The 16,556-nt window shown below is 55.5% G+C and overlaps 1 protein-coding gene across 3 annotated transcripts; it reads left to right on the top strand.

Moving 5' to 3' along the window:
* The first annotated feature begins 482 nt into the window (after nucleotides 1-482).
* LOC106845339 (ficolin-1-like) lies at nucleotides 483-8,609 on the top strand. 3 transcript variants are annotated; one of them, XM_070518412.1, is made up of 8 exons: nucleotides 483-687; nucleotides 2,419-2,532; nucleotides 3,607-3,642; nucleotides 4,592-4,624; nucleotides 5,078-5,388; nucleotides 5,652-5,781; nucleotides 6,688-6,822; nucleotides 7,892-8,609. In XM_070518412.1, the coding sequence occupies exons 5-8, from the start codon at nucleotides 5,383-5,385 to the stop codon at nucleotides 8,128-8,130; spliced, it is 510 nt and encodes a 169-aa protein (XP_070374513.1). In that variant the 5' UTR covers nucleotides 483-687; nucleotides 2,419-2,532; nucleotides 3,607-3,642; nucleotides 4,592-4,624; nucleotides 5,078-5,382; the 3' UTR covers nucleotides 8,131-8,609. The 3 variants fall into 3 exon arrangements, with proteins under 3 accessions (XP_070374513.1, XP_044634368.2, XP_070374512.1); XM_044778433.2 differs by having other exon boundaries at nucleotides 3,165-3,642; XM_070518411.1 differs by having other exon boundaries at nucleotides 3,165-3,642; nucleotides 4,592-4,822.
* Nucleotides 8,610-16,556: the final 7,947 nt, after the last annotated feature.

The raw sequence follows: 16,556 nt of genomic DNA, 5'->3' as shown, positions 1-16,556 counted from the left end.
ATGCTCCTGGTCTGGCGGCCCTCATTCCTCTCCCATTGTAGGTCCACTGAGGTCAGAAGCCACCCCCTGCACGCTGGTGCAGGGAAATCTCCCCCTGCAGACCTTCTGCTCTCCTCCCCCACCTCTCTTACCATCCCAGACCAGCTTCTGCAGACCCGAAGCCCAGGAAATGCAAATGAATTCCTCAGGTGCTGGTTCTGTGAGCACCGCCCTCCTGGGAAGGCCTCGGGGTATTGTCCAGGCAGCTGGGCCATGAGAGGGGGCGGCTGGGCTTTTCCTAAAGACACAAACAGGCAGGCTGGCCCTTCCTCACATAGGCCCTCGGGGAGCTTGTTGCTGGGAAGGAAGTGTCCTTGCGAGGGGAAATGAGGCCCATTACAGAGGAAGCACCTAAGTGGGATGCTCACCAAGCAGGATGTGGGGCCCTGGAAAAGAACATTCTCTGAGGGAGTCTCCGCCTCCAGTGGGTGCCACAGGCCTGGAGGAGGAGGTGACCGTCCCCACTGGGGGTGGGAAATAGAGCCAGAGGTGACAGTGGGCGGCCTCAGGCCTATAAGAGTGGAGGAACCCCTTCGGCGACAATGACCAGAGCAATGGAGAGGAGCAGAGCAGCCGCGGCCATGGAGCTCGCCGTCCTGGCGATGGCCTCCCTGTGCGTCGTGGCCTCGGCTGCCGACACCTGTCCAGGTAAGTCAGAAGCCAGGTGAGGAGGACCCGACAATGATCAGGTCTGACAGCTGACAGCCTCCACTCACTGACCACTTACTGAGCACCAGGGCGCGCCCTAAACCCTTCGTGAACGTTGTTTCATTATTCCTGGTGACAGTGTGTTTCAAGCATCATTTTTCAAAAGAGGAGACTGAAGCCTAAGGACGTAGACGCAGCCTCATGCAGAGGTTGTGGGCGTTACTCTGAAGTCAGACAGGCTGGGCCCAGACCCTGGCCCTCATGGTCAGCAGGAGGACCGTGCCCGGGATCTGTCGCCCATGGGCCCCGGGGTCCTCCATGGAAGGGCAACCAGCAGCGTCCCGTCCACAGGTCGTGTGAGGAGCAAAGCGCATGCAGGATACCGCCCAGGTCAGATTTTGTGCAGTTGTCACCGACTCTGGGAGATGGCCAGAGACCTCCCACCCGGCGCTGTAGGACCTTCCATCTGGGGTCTGCCAGGCTCTGGGGACAGGGGATTCCCACTGTGTCCCTGAGATGGTACAGCTAGGTGACGTTGTCCCCACAGGCTCCTTCCCCTCCAGCAGCTCTCACCTGCTGCTCCCCCCATCGCCCCTGCCCCCCAGGGGAATGTTCTGGCCCAGGTGGTTCTCTACCTCACTGGAGGATAAGGAGCTAATCTAAGAAGCGGGGCTTCCAAGTGTCCTAGGGGCACAGCTGTGGGTTAGAGCGGGGCCGGGAAAAATCATTTATGATTCGTTACTGCGGAGAAAGGCCTGGAATGAGTTAGGGAGGAAATACACATGCCCTTTGCTGGTAATATTGTGGGTGGGTTAATATTCTTCCCTAAATGTGTCTTATTTTCTAACTTGTCTAAAATTGCCAGATACCCCTTGTTAGTGAGAAAACTTAAGCAAATTTAAAAAATGAAGTCTATGCTGCTCTGACCAGCCAGGACCCGGTGAGGATGGACCAATATACCAAAGACGGGAAGCTGCCCGTGTCCCCAGTGAGGCATCGCTCATTTCCATATATTCTAAACTGTTTCTCAAAAGGATATTTTAGGTTTATAATAAGTATAATTAAAATATATTTTCAAAAAGTAAATAATTCCTTGGTTCCAGTCCGGCTGGAACTTGCTCTGTGTCCTTGGGTCAAACATGTCCCCTCTCCAGGGGACCCACACGGACCCCTTCTGAGCCCTTCTGGCTCAGGACTCCTATAGTCACCTAAGATCTGAGGGTGAAAATGCTACGTTGACCCAAATTCCCAAAGCTTCTTGTAAATATTTATTGTTATTATTTATTGAAATTACCCACTGTTGATGCAGCTCTTTTCAAACGCCTTGAATTATACCAGGATTTTTAAAATTTGCATCATCTAATCTAATCCTCTCCACAGACCTATTCCTGTCCTTCTTGGCAGTTCAGAGGACAGAAGCCCAGAGGGGTTGAGCAACTTACCCAAACACACACAGCACTGAGGAACTGGGTTCCCCTTAGGCAGCGTGGACTCAGATGCCAGGGCTCTGCCCTGCATCAACTCCCCTCCTGACCAGCGCCCACCAGAGGCAGGAAAAGCTCACTGCCAGGCTGACCCTCAGCTGAGGCAGGTGACACTGGCCAGAGCCATCTGCCCAGACCGGAGGTCACTGCAGGGGCAGATCCCCTCACGTCGGGCGCCTGTTGCCAGCTCTGCGGGGCCCTCGGCCCGGGACGAGCGCCCTGACTGGCACTTTGTGCTTCTCTGCAGAGGTGAAGATGGTGGGTCTGGAGGGCTCCGACAAGCTCACCATTCTCTGAGGCTGCCAAGGGATGCCCGGGGCCATGGGGCTCAAAGGAGAGAGAGGTGCCACTGGAGAGAAAGGTATGTGCTCCGGGATGGGTGGGGGGTTCCACTGAGTTCTTGCTCTTCTCAAATGAGACCCCAAGGTGGGCAACACCACACACGGTTCCCAGGTCGGGAGGTTGGGTCTTGGCCCTGCTGGAGCCAGTGTCAGAAGCCCACTCCCCCAGGCCCACGGGGGCTTCTGAAATTCCCTAGAGGGAGCTGGTCTCTGAATCACCTGAGGAGCTCTCAGTGCATGCGTTTTGGCAGAAAATGTGGTTTCTAGCCCTGACTCACCCTTGCTATTTGTGGATACCAGCAAGTTGACTCCCGTGTTCCTCTGTAGTCCATCCTGAGCTCTGGGTTTGAAAGTCTCCAGAGACCCACTTTCGATGGGGACACTGCAGCCACGGAAATTAGGAAAGTTTCCCAGGTTGTCACCCCGGTGAGGGCTGGGGCTGGGACTTGAAGCCCTGGTCCTCCAGGAAGCAGCGCTGGTCTCCAGATCCTGGCCTCTCACCTGGTCCAGCCTCCCCTTCCTTCTGGTTCCCACGCATCCGACCCGGGGGCACCACATCAACAGGCCCCCACAGGAGCAGGGGTTCCCAAGGTGGGTTTTCCGGTCTCCGGCTCTGGGAGTTCTGCTCAATGATGTGTGCTGGGATTTGCAGGAGAACGAGGCCCCTCTGGAGTCCCTGGGAACACAGGCCCACCGGGGCACTTACGATGCGTGAAGACCCACAAGCAGGACCACCAGACCCTGCCGTAGAGAAAGAGGAGAGGGCACTTCTGGGCTGTCACATGTGTCATTTCTAAGCCACCGACCCTGCCCTAAACAGGACACGCAGCTCAACCTGGGCCTGGGTCTGTGGGCAGACACCCGACGCTGCCCAGGGCGGGAATCTGCACCACAGCCCAGCACTGATTTCTGAAGAACCCTGGCCGTCAGAGCAGGGGTCTCTCCACCGTTTACCTGCCCCCTTCCCCCGACCTCGCTCCAGCCACGGGAGGGGTTTGGGGGCAGGACGAGTCCTTCTCTGGCTGACCAGGTGTTCTGGGCCTGAGCCGTGCCCCGTCCCTCTGGGTTCTGTGCTGACCCTTCTCTCTCTCCAGGAGACCGAGGGGAGAAGGGCGCCCGTGGAGAGAAAGGTGAGCCTGTCCTGCCGTCCTGCGATGACTCGGCCGACACCGTCCAGGCGGTGGGGTCCCAGGGCTTGGAGAATCGGCAATCGGGGTGGAAGCCCACGCCTCCCTCCAAGGCAGAGGTGGCCTTGCAGGGGGCAGCAGGATGGGGGTCCACACACCCCTCCAAGCTGGGACCAGCCCCCTCTCTCCTGCCTGGGCCTTGGACCCCAGAGCAGGGCCCTGTCCTGTCCTCTCCTGAATTCTCTTGCTGGAGTTGTTGTAAATTTGGGGCAATGTTTAAAAATCTAAGGTCGCCCAGAAGTGGCAAGGAGCATTGGCAGCCAGCTCTGTTCACAGAAGGGATGTAAATATATAATATAGACATTTAAATATATATGTAAATATAAACATGGACACGAATATAATGTGAATATGTTTATATGCTATATAGGCCTATATTTAATTCATAAAATATAAAATATTTTCTGATATATTTCCTTGCAAAATATTCATAAAAATCAGAGAGCTGTGCACCGGGAAAGGCAGCCCCCCGAATCATCCCTCATTTAACCTGAGAATATTTACGCTCTGAAAACCCCATGCTCAACCGCGCATTGAGTCTAAATATACAAAATGCCCGGATGATGCTCAAACCCCCAAATAGCAGCCCCCCCCCAATCCCGTGTCCACCTGCAGAGACAGGCTGTTCTGGCCCCCGCAGACGAGGCCCCTCTCTTCGGGATGGAGCAGCTTGAGGAAGTGGACGTTTAATAAAAACTTAGTGACTCAGTTTTCCCCAGGAGCAGAGGAAGGGCCACCCCAGGTAGCCAGGGCCAGTGTGGCTTTTCCAATGGGTAGCCATCGCCACTCTGGAAAGAGCTAGAACGTGCCTCTATTTTCTGCTCTGTGTTGGGGGACCAGGGGTTGGACTTCCCACCTCTAAAACCTGTTTGTCCGTCTGTCCCCTCTTCAGGAGAGCCTTGGGAACCAGAAAACTGTCAAACAGGTGGGTGAGGGCCCCGACCACCACCCCAGCCAGGCCTGTGGACCCCAGCCTTGCCCCCACCCATCCAGCAGACCAGAGGCTCCGCCTGTCCCGTGCTTCTCCATTAGCCAACTACCTAGGCCAGCAGTCAGCCTGGCCACCTGTCACCTGCCTGCAGAAGGACCAGGGATGACATTCCTAGTTTCATGCCCTGAAAATGTTAGAATCAACCTCAAAGGCCAGGTGCCTGGGGACTAATGTGGGGGCAGCCCGGAAGGTGGGGACGGCAGGGGGACTGGGTTTGGCCGTCACAACTGGGTGGCCTTGGAGGGCCGCACCTCTGCCCCGGGCCTCGGAGTCCCCTCCACCCATGTGGATGCCCCCTGTGCCTGCTTCTCCCTCCTGCCCCTCCCCTGCGCCCGCCCTGCCCAGGGCTCCCTGTCCCAGAATCCATTTCCCGGGTTCCGTCCCCAGGACCTCGGAACTGCAAGGAGCTGCTCACCAGTGGCCAGACTCTCAGCGGCTGGCACACCATCTACCTGCCCGACTGCCGGCCCCTGACTGTGCTGTGTGACATGCACACGGATGGCGGGGGGTGGACGGCGAGTGTCAGGATCTCCGAGACACCGCGTGGCCCTTGGGCAGAGGGGGCTGTGCCTGGGACTCTCACAGACCGAGTTCTACGCCTGGCGGAGAACTCTCTCTGTGGCCTTTGTGAAAATTGTCCCTGCAGCCCCGGGCTGGCCCTTTCCTTTCACTGAGGACGGGGAGAACGGGAAATGCGGGTAGGTGGTGAACCCATGTGGGAGGGAGTCCAGGCCCCGGGGTGAGACCAGGAGGAAGCCCGCTACTCTCCCTCTGTGTGGCTTTGAGCTTGTCGCCTACCTTCTCTGAGTCTGCATTTCCTCCTTGGTCACATATGGGCACCCTCCTGACAGGCCCTGGGGTCTGGGCCCAGGATGCTCTGTGAACTACAAATGTTGCTCCCAAGTGTGGCCGAGGTCCCCGGGGGCTGCCCTGGTCTCCCGAGCCCTGTCGTCCTCCACAGGTCTTCCAGCGAAGGAGCGACGGCTCCGTGGACTTCTTCCGGGACTGGGCAGCGTATAAGCGGGGCTTTGGCAGTCAGCTGGGAGAGTTCTGGCTGGGGAACGACAACATCCATGCCCTGACCGCCCAGGGTAGGGCCCGTGCCGGGGGCTTTGGTGGTCTCGGGGTTCTGAAATCCACATGCCTCTGACCTTAGACTTGGGCCATTTGGGACAGAAGACCCTGCTCCTCCTTGACCCACGGGGTTAACTCCGAGAGCAGGAGGTATTACTGTGCCAGCCTAGGACGCACGTGCCCTGCCTCCATCTCTCCGAACATTAGGGTTGGGGAACTTTATGAACCTTGGAGAGAAGACTTCTTGCACCCATGGGCTCCTGGCAGCTTAGAACCCCAGACAGGAGGGACAGGGAGCCCCTCGGGGTTTGGGCCCCACCCCCAGCCCTAATTCCACCTCCCACTACTTCTCCTCCCCTAAAACTGCTGCCTCAGGGGAAGAGAGCCCCGCCTGCGCCCTGGTCCTCTGTCAGCCCCCAAGCAGGCTGACTCTGCAGGGGTCTGGAATGAGTACGGCATCTTTACTTTCTGGCTCACCTGCCCAGAGTGTCAGCTGGTCGTTGATCCTGGGGAGACGGCAAAATCGCCCCTCCTTCCTCCTTCCTGAGGATCACATGCCCCTCTCCTAAGACAGCTACTCTAGCGGGCACCGCTCGTCCCCAGACGAAGGAAAGACTAAAGCAGTTCCCCACCCTGGGCTGTGCATGACTTCACAGCCCACTCCAGGAGGACGGCTGCGCTGAGGCAGACACCGCCGCGCTCCATCAGATGAACGCGAGCGGGGAGCCCGGGTGCAGCCGAGGGCCGTGGGCAGCGGGGCTCCACAGTCCCTAACACAATCAAGGACTTGCTATATGGACTTGAGGAAACTTCCCCTTGGAGGCCAAGCTCAGACTTCCCCTAAAAACCCACCCAAACTCCCCCTTGCCATGCCTGGAGCCAGAGGGTCCCTTCTGCTGTGACCTGAAAGCCTTTCCCCCCAGGAACCAGTGAGCTCTGGGTCGACCTCCTGGACTTCCAGGGAAACCGCCAGTTTGCCAAGTACGGGTCATTCAAGCTGGCAGACGAGGCGGACAAGTACAAGCTGGTCCTGGGAGCCTTCGTCGGGGGCAACGCAGGTGAGAGTCCGCACCGGGCAGAGTGGCCTGGGCTTCAGAGCCAGGTTGGGGGGCAGAGAGAACTGCCCAGGGTCCCGGCTCCGTCTCCCCTGGGTGACCCTGGGCTGGGGCCTCCTCTCTCTGGGCCCCAGCCTCTCCGTCTGTAAGTGCAGACACGAATTTCCACGTCTCTGTGTAGCACGGGGACCAGTGACATAATCAGGTCCTGCACCCAAGGCCGTGTCTGCGTGTTGTGAGTGGGGCCGGACGTTACTGACCCTCATCCCTGCTGACACCTGCAACACGACAGTCATTCCACATGGGGTCTTAGGGCCCTGTTCCCAAACTGTGTTCCACGGAACAGGAGCCCTGTGGGATGTTCTCTGCCTAGAGGCGTCTCTGGCCACGTGACCTGGGGAGGCGTTCCCTACGGAGCGTCCTCTTGGGAAGCCCAGCGTGCAATGAAGGCGCTGAGAGCTGCTCCAGCAGGAGCCCGTTTACCTGTGTCGCACCCAGAGCTGCAGAGAGCAAGACACTCCCTGGGCATTTGATAACGGGAGCCTTCAAGTGTGTGCCCCCGACACGCACGACCTCACTTGGGCCCTCCAGGAGGGAACGGGGCAGGGCCCATGGTCCCATTTTGCAGGTGGCAAAGCTGAGGCTCGGGGGGGCGGGAACGGCAGGAGCCGGAGGTGAGCTTCATTCCCAGGGCTGAAGATGGAGGGGGGCCCCCGGATGAGGGCGGTGCTGTCCTCATCGGGCGACCCAGAGATGGGGGACGGAGCCCAGAGAGGAGGAGCAGGCTAGGAGGGACTTCAGGGGCCAGAACAGGTCTGATGGTCTTGGGGGAGCCTGGAGGAGACAGGTGATGGCTGGAGGAGGGAAGCAATGCTCTGTGTGGAGGGGGTCCTGGACCAGGAGCGGGTCATGGACCTTCTGCTCCCTCTGCCTCAAGACCCAGGCAGGCCCTCCGTCCTCGGGGCTCGGTGATGCGTCTCTCCAGTGAGGGCGGCGCTAATGAGGAGCGGGAGGCAGGGCCCGGTGCAGGACCTTTTCTGGCACCGACACCACCCTGTTTCTCCCTGAGCAGGAGATTCCCTGACAGCCCACAACGACCGGTTCTTCTCCACCAAGGACCAAGACAACGACCGGAGTTCTTCCAACTGTGCTGAGGTGTACCGGGGGGCCTGGTGGTACGACAACTGTCACTCGTCCAACCTGAATGGCCAATACCTCCCCAATCAGAGCTCCCAGAACAGTGTTACCTGGAGTTCTGGGAAAAACTATTACAGCTACATGGTGTCGGAGATGAAGGTGCGGCCCTACTAGCCCGGGCAGCCGCCCCGGAGCCTCTGCCGTCAGGTCCTTCCACATGCCATGGCGGGTGGGAGAGCCTGTCCCCAAGCCCTCATCAGGAAGGGACCTGGAGCTCTGGGTCACTATCCTCAGCGAATGGAGGGGCTTCCTCCAGGCCCCTCGGCAGGGCACCTCTCAACTTTGTGCCTTTGACCATCTTCACCCCTTCTCTCCCATCCGTGACCATAAGAGTGACTGTCACACCAGGTCTCGTCAGCAACACGTATTTGCAACAAAGATATTTGCTTACTCTAAAGGCAGACACGGGATGCCATCATCGTTTGCATTGCTCTGATCCCTGCTTGTGTTCCCATGTCTGCTCGCCTGTCTGGGCCTCCCCGTGACTTGGCACTGTAGGTGCCCTTTGGGCTGAGGAAGTTTCTGATGGTCTCAGACAGGAGTCAGCAAGGCAGGGCCACACTGTCCGTGTGCCAATAAACTTTTATCGCTTCCCCATCGTCTGTGTCTGCTTTCTGTTCTCCCCGGCAGTAATCAAGCTACAGGCAGAGTAGAGTAGGAGACAGAGACCATAGGACCACAGGTCCTACTCTAGTCAGCCCTGTAAGGAAAGTGGTGGCTGACCCCTGGCTCAGAGATGAAGTGGACTGTCCAGGTCCCCCCCTCTCGGCACCCCCTCTCCCCACTAACCCACACCACCCAGGCTCCTGGGTTCCCATGGGACTCACGCAACCCATCCTCAGGCATCTTACAAAGGTGATTGTATGCCTGTGAATCCCACACCAAAAACAGAACTCAAATGAAATAAGGCGGCGGGCGTGGCTGCTCCCAGCTCTCTAGGAGAGGGGAGAGACTTCACTTCACTGAAGTGTCCAGGGCGTAGCTGCCCCACAGCTGAGCCAGCACAGACGCGGAGTAGGGAGAGACACCCCTTTTCCTGACCAGGCCATCTGAGAGATGAAAGTGACATTAGCCTGGGGACTTGTGTCTGCTGAGGAGGGTGCCAGGCCTTCTCGCCCTGCTGCGCCCCCCATGCCCTGAGAGGTCCCTGTGTCCTCAGTCGGGTCTGCCTGTCTGGGCATTGGCCAGTCCCCCAACCCCCTTATGACTGTTCTGGCCTCACTGTCTACTTGGCGAGCATCTAGAAGGGTCTAAGGTGGCTACTCCCTTCCTTGTGCTCCAAGAGTCCCTCAGACGGGTCTTAGCTGGTTTAAGAACCATGCAAACCTTGGAGAATGTGGTGTGTCCTGGGACTTTCTGGGAGAGCGCCCACGGTTTTCTCTCCTTTCCCGGAGGATGCCGCATCCTGAAGAGCAGGAACCACTGCTCCCGGCCTCATGCTCCCTGACCCCATCCCCGCTCTTGCTCCTCGTGCTGGCTCTGAGGCCCGGACGAGTCAGCGCAGGACCAAGAGGGACAGGCCTGGGGAGTGGCCGCAGGAGGGAGGGAGTGGCCCTTCCTTCGCCCTGGGCCTGGGGGCAGAGGCCACATCCACTCACTCATTGGCCCTGATGGATCCCCAGGACAGAAACTGTCAAACTTTAAAATGCAATTTTACAGTTTATTATTTCACTGATTTTATGGTTTATTATTAAACGAAGGGCATAGCCACTATAAAATTATACCCAATCATTTCTCTTTTCTCATGGACCTGGGTCTTTAATATTTCAGCAAGATATCAAATAATTGATGGTGCTGACTCTGCTGTGGAACCCGGCAACTCCTCACACTGAGTCCTGTGCCCTGAGGCTCAGTCCTTGAGGGCAGCAAAGAGCTCACATGTGACCTGGTGTCAGGGACTCTCCTGTGTGCCCCCACCCCCATTTTTGCACATTTCCTCTCCATTTTACGAGGACAAAACCTCCAGCAGCAAAGAAAATGCCCAACTCACATGGTTGGAAAAGGTGAACCGGGAATTTCACCCCACGTCTTGACCTTTCAGCCCTAGAAACTGGGTTCTCCTGGAAACGATCCTCTCTTTGAGAAGTCATAATTTTGAAGTTATAATTAATGTTGTGAAATTAAATCTTGAGAAATTCTTCTTGAGAAAGAACTTTCTAAGTGCCATGTCATTATTGTGGAGGGGAAAAATAAAACTATGAAACACAGAAACATTTTTAGCCCGGCAAGCCAGAAATTTTTTTAAGTGTTGTTTTAAAAATCTGCTTAATTAAGAGATGGGCTAAGAGCTAAAAAATAATTTTTATAAATATTTAGTTTGAGCCTTGCTGTAATTTATTTGAAAATACTCTCTTGCTTTCAGGACTTGATAAAATTAAATAAAAAAGTACTTAAAAATGCAAAGTAGGGCTGGCCCTGTGGCAGAGTGGTTGAGTTTGTTTGCTCTGCTTCGGCAGCCCAGGATTTCACTGGTTTGGATCCTGGGCACGGACATGGAGCCACTTGTCGGGCCACGCTGGGGCAGTGACCCACATGCCACAACTAGAAGGACCCACAACTAAAATATACAACTATGTACTGGAGGGCTTTGGGGAGAAAAAGCAGAAAAAAAAAAAGAGATTGGCAATAGTTGTTAGGTCAGGTGCCAATCTTTAGAAAAAAAAATGCAAAGATATTTGAGAGAAAAAGGAGACTTGTATAATTAATCTAATGTAATAATAAACTTATCTGCATTATATATGCATACGCATTGTGTCAACTTAAAAAACAAATTCGCCTGTTATTTTATCTTCAAAATGAGTTTATTCAGGAATAATCAAAAGAATTGCAATTCGGCACGTGCATGCTATGGCCAACCACAGGCAAATCCAGAGAACACAGGAGGGAGCTGCTTTTATAGAGAAAAGGGGGAGAGGGGGCGGGGCTGCACTAAAGGAAAGTCCATTGGGGAGAGGGACAGATCAGGGTGGGGATGGCTCCTCATTGGCTGGGCTGTGGCATTTCTGATTGGCTGGGCTGCAGCACTTCTGATTGGCTGAGCTGCAGCATTTCTGATTGGCTGAGCTACGGTGTTTCTGATTGGCTGGGCTGTTGCTGGGTGAGAGAGAAGTCTTCCTTCAGTAGTAAGTAGTTGTACTTCCTGTCCAACATGCAAGCATCTGTCTCTTCCCATTTGGTGTAACTGATGTGCATGATAGGGCATGAGAGCTGCCCCTGCAGGCCCTCCCAATTCCAGTTTAGTTGAGGTTCCTTTTATTAATTTCCACAAATGCACTACATGCACATGCATGTACACGTGGGGGCCTTGAGAAGATGTAACTGGCTGGTGGGCATCTGAAGGGCTGTGCTGCCCAGGCTGCTGTAGGACCTGCTGGTCCTGGGTGGGCACCTGGGAGCTTCAGGTGCCTGCTCTATCCCCACCCTCCTGGGAGAACTGGCGTCTCCGGGCCACCAGAACTGCTTCAGGGCATCTGGCTGCCTCCCAGGAGCAGAGGGTGGAGGCCAGCTGGAGCCTGGGACAAGGCCAGGCGTGTCCCCTGGGCTAGGCTGTCCCCTGTCCCTCTGCTGGCCCTGCCTCCCTTCTTGCTCCTCTGAGGGCTCAGGTCTGTGCTGTGGGAAAGGGAGGCAGAGCCTGGTGGGGTCCTTAGATTCCTATCTGTGGCTGGGACCTCTGTGGTCACAGGAGGGCACAGGATCCAGCCCGGGGAAGCCTTACTTTGGAGGGAGTGACCCCAAATGACTCAGAGAAGTGCGCCCATCCTGCCCAACTGAGATAGCGTTTATTTGGAGGGTCAGGACAGACCATGCCCCGTAATTTTGGGAGTTCCACCTCTTCACTATTCCAAACCTAGAGGTGACCTTATTCCTTGGTCCATGCCCAAGAATCTTACCCTCCCCAGGCCCCTCCTGTTCCCCAGGTGTCTGCAGGCCCACTGGGCACCAATGGCCCACAGGCAGTGGCCATGGAGAGGGCCAGGCTGTGAATCTTGGCTCATTGCAAACTCAGTATGTGACCTCAGCCAGGCCCACCGCAGGCTGCACTGATGAAGATAGCTGAGAGTGAGTAGCTGCTCCAAGGAGGGTGCTGGGAACTTGTGCCCTGGGGTGGGCTGGCTGTGCTGTGTGCACAGAGCCAGGATGGGACGCGGTGCCACCTTGAGGGGGTGGGGCTCTGCAGAGGCTCTGCCCTTCCATCACCTTCCACTCACACTTGCCCAGGGCGTGCTCTGTGGGGTCAGAGGTGAAGCCAGGCTGTCTGTCCTCTTTGCCGTCAGAATCCACTAGCAAGAACTGGCTCGTCCCTCTTTCTCCCGACCTGAGGAAGACCGCCCCCTCCCTCCAAATGAAGCTGACCTTTGGGAGCTGAGGCTGGCTTCGAACCCCAAAACCAGCCCCAGCCCACCAAACCCACTTGTCCCAGGTCCCTTCCCCTTCTCTTCATCAGGAGTTTACAAGTTCCTCCAATGATCCGAGGCCTTAAGACCAATTTACAAGAGAAGGACTTGGAAGGGGCCACCTGGTCAATTTCAGGCTCAATCGGATCCAGGTGGAGCATGACATTGCTCACCAGAAATGAGACGCTGTTTTACGCTGCGTTAATGAAGACATAATGTCTAGAACAAGGGAGGAAACAGCCACGCTCCTCTCTGCACAGGTCAGAACACACTCGTGCCTTGGTCCTGAGTTTTGCACTTTAAAGCAGCCAAGGAGGGGGCCTGGGAATGGGAGCGAAAAGCCGGGACGACGTTCTGAGAGACAGCTGAATGCTGGGGGAAAAGAGGAATGAGCAAAAGGTGCAACCTGCCACAGAGCAAGAGCTGTGCGTTCTGGGAGGGTGACGGCATCCTAGGAGCACTAGGCCACTGGGGTTCAGGGGCCCCCTCCACGCCTTCATCCCTCCACACCCAAGTGCCCCCACCCATTAGGCTTCTGTCCTCTCCCAGTAGCCTCCGGTCAGGAAGAATGGGTGCCCAACTTGTCCTGGTCACCCTGAGACTTCCCAGTTTTAACATTGAATATCCCACATCCTGGGAAACCCCCAGTCCTGGACAAACCAGGATGGTTGGTCCCCCTGAGAGGTGGCTCAGTGGCCTATTAAAACTGCAGCCCTAATCATTAGCCGCAGAGGAAGAACCTCCAACCGGGCTCCCCTCCCCTCAAGGCCGGGGAAGGTGTGGACTTCCGGAGTCCAAGGCGCCCGGACTGACCTCTGTTTTTCACTAGAACAGCTCTCCTTACGTGGTCAGTGAGGAAAGACAGACCATGAGCAGACCCACGACCCCTCATGGAACATCCACGGGGCAAAGCCCTCAAGTACGGGCGAGCTGGTTTCCACTCGAGCATCCTGCCAACTGCCTTGTAGGGGTCAGGGCTCCCTCAGTCATGTCCTCACTGCCTGTCCGGCCCGGGTGCACTTCCATGTTGAAGGGCAAGTCTGGATGGAATGCTGACAGCGGTGGTGCAGACCCCTTGTAGGACTGGCCCCCGACACCTCTGATCAGTCCCCCGGTGCAGAGCCCGAGGCCCTCGGCCAAGCTGCGTGTGCACCGCATGCAGCGTCACACCGTGATCCCGCGATGGTTGGTCATGGCAGCCGTCCGCACGCACGCTATCTCAACAGCAGTTGGTCTCAGAGGAGTCTAGAATCAGTGGCCTGGCGGCCGGGAGTGGGGGTGGGGGGATTGATGAAAGTGTTGCCTCCAATAACTTGAAAGGCGGTTCCGTGGACACCCTTCATAGCTCCAAGGACAGGTGGGAGAACCAGACGTCCAGAGGCGTGTGTCCGTCTGTGTTGCCGTGTGACTAGATGTTGCAAGGGGAAGGGCTGCTTAGAGAGAAGTGAGCTGTTTGCTAGCAGGAAAAAATGGAATAAAGAGTGTGGGATTTGAGGTCTTGCAGAGTTAGAAAATACCTGATTTTCTAGACCCCAAACAGTAAGAGATGGGATATTTTGAAAGCCTTTGAGTAACAAAGACCAGTGAGGTCGTTTTTGGAACAGCGTGACTCAGCCGTGTAGGTCCCAATCCTTTCTACCCAAGCCTGAAAGGTCTAAGGGAGCTTCCCTAGGAGGATGGGTACTGGGAGGGGTGGAGGTGAGCTAGCAAGAAACCCAGCGTGCGAAGTGTTTCAGGAAGGGGAGATGGGGGACCGGACAGCAGAAGGGGCCTGGTCTCCGGATCACGGCAACATTGGCCCCACCTGTGCTCATGCGTGGACGGTGACCTGGGCAAGAATCAAGTTTGTATTGTATTGCAGCCCTGAGATACGACCATTACTTGTCAAAATTGCTACCTGTCACTTACCTTCTCAAAGAGGCGTCCCTGGTAAGAGACCAGGCGCGGGCAGGGGAGAGAGGGAATGTATGTTCCCATCCTGGTCCTAAAGCATGCTGGGCATGGAGCCAGCTTTGCCTCCTATCCATTTCTTTAGCCACATGGGAGCTACTCAATTCGGTCGTCATTGTCACAGTGACTAATCAGCCATATGGGTGGGGGATGGCCAATTATCTGATTCCTGGGGCTTCACAGGAGGCTGAAGCCCCACCCGCCCACCCCAATATGTGGCAGAAGTCCCAGCCAGGAAGCCACAAGAACCAGGAGCCATCTGGAAATGTCCATCTGTCCCAAAGCAGCAAATACGACCCTCCCAGAGTCCTACACAGTCCATGACAAGAGGGGTATTCTAAATTTTAATTGGGGTTGAAATTTAAATCAAGTCAAGAATTGGAAAAGAAGGCACAGCTGCTCTGGTTCGTGCTCTCGTACAGAGAAAGCATCAGCGGCCCCCTGCCCTGACAGACACCCAGTCAGTCTTCTCCCAAAGACCTGCGGGCTGAAGGAACTCGCCGTCATCTCGGACTAGTGCAGCGTGGCCCAGGACAGTGGTCCGTGGCATCCGGAGCTCTTTCTATTGTCGGATTTGGCCCAGCTGCGGCGCAGAGCTCATCTTTGCAGCGACCAAGTGAACTGTCCAGCAGGAAGTCCAAGATTGTTTCCCCAACATCCTCAGAAAAGGCCTCTATCGGGCTGGTGGCCAAGACATGGGGACCAGGGACAGAATGCATATTCAGAAAACGGAACACACAAAAAGAACCCAGACCACCTGTAGATGAGAGGCTAGCTCGCTCCGGAGGCAGTGGCCTGCATATCTAAGGAGGAGGTTCTATGTCTGAGAAGCTGAGGATCGTGAATGGCCCGGATGTCACCAGGTGCCTCGGCTGACGACGGGTCTGGCTCCGCAGCTCGGGGGTTTCTGGCCTGTGCGAGTGTGGATTCTAATTGAAATGTGTTTGAGGCACTTTGCTTTGCTCTCTTTCCCCCCCAGCACCGCTGTCTTCTTTGACACGAGTTTTGCTCTGCTGAGCCAGAGGGTCCAGGGCTTTCATGCGTTTGCACGGAAACTGCCCAACAGCATGCTTAGCTCTCTGAAACCGGCACAGACTGTCCACCAGAACCGTCTGGGAAGGCTCCCAAATAAGTACATTCAGGGAGCCCATCCGAGACCTGCAAACCAAAACCTCTGTGGGCGATAGCCGGACTCTGTATGTCTGGAGGGCTTCCTGTCAATTCCGATGATCGTGTGGAGGGCGCCTGCGCGGCAGGCAGCACATCGAGTAGACGGAGGTGGCAACCAAGCTTGGGTTCTATGGACCACACATCCGCGGTTCCTCCAGCCGCTCGGCAGAGCACAAGGCAGGAGTGATCCAAATCAACAGAAGATTCGAGTATGTGAAAAACGCTGAATTAGGATGAAATCAGTTACAGCAACTATTGACATGCCTTGAATAAATTGTTCTGTGGTGGGGTGGTATTATGATTGAGTCTTTCCCGGATAGTGTCACTTATCTAAAGAAAAGTTTATACCCTTTGAATCAGTAAGCTCACAAGGGGGCTTACTTCTAGAGAAAATTCCACAGATGAGGAAAAGACGTGGACGTAGACGTGTTCATGGCAAAATCATAGATGTGAAATGCTGGCTGGAATACAAGTTATTCAAGAATAGGAGAATGACCATTTCCTCAAAGGAATATCAAGTGATCATTTGAAAAAATGCTAAATGTGCAAACTCTAGGAACACGGAAAAATAACTATAAACAGCAAGTGAAGCTGGAAGCACAGATTTCTGCTTCCAGTAATGGCAGGTTAGGTAACAGGGGCCAATCTTCCTTTAGAAAACAGAAAGAAAGCTGGACAAAGTTCAGAGATTCTCTTAAGCATTGAAGACGATCAGAACAGTGAGGAATTACCAGAATAAGACCGGGCAGAAATAGAAACCCAGACAGCGGAATTTGCAGGGTCTTTGCTGGGGTCAGGTACCAACCAGAGAAAAGATTTCGGGCCACGCAGGGGTTTTGACAGCTTGGCAGGGTGAAGGGCTTTGTGGGCGAACCGGAATAGAGATCAAGAGAAACTATCCAGCCTGAACGTGGGGGGAAAAATAAGAATAAAGATATAGAAAATAGCACGAGAGACATGGGACAAGGGAAAGGAAAAATTGCTTGACGTGTAATTGAAGTATTTGAAAGAGGAGAAAATAGATTC

The sequence above is a fragment of the Equus asinus genome, chromosome 10 (genome assembly GCF_041296235.1).
Source record: "Equus asinus isolate D_3611 breed Donkey chromosome 10, EquAss-T2T_v2, whole genome shotgun sequence".
NCBI classification, from domain to species: domain Eukaryota; kingdom Metazoa; phylum Chordata; class Mammalia; order Perissodactyla; family Equidae; genus Equus; species Equus asinus.
This window is presented reverse-complemented; position numbering and strand designations above follow the sequence as displayed.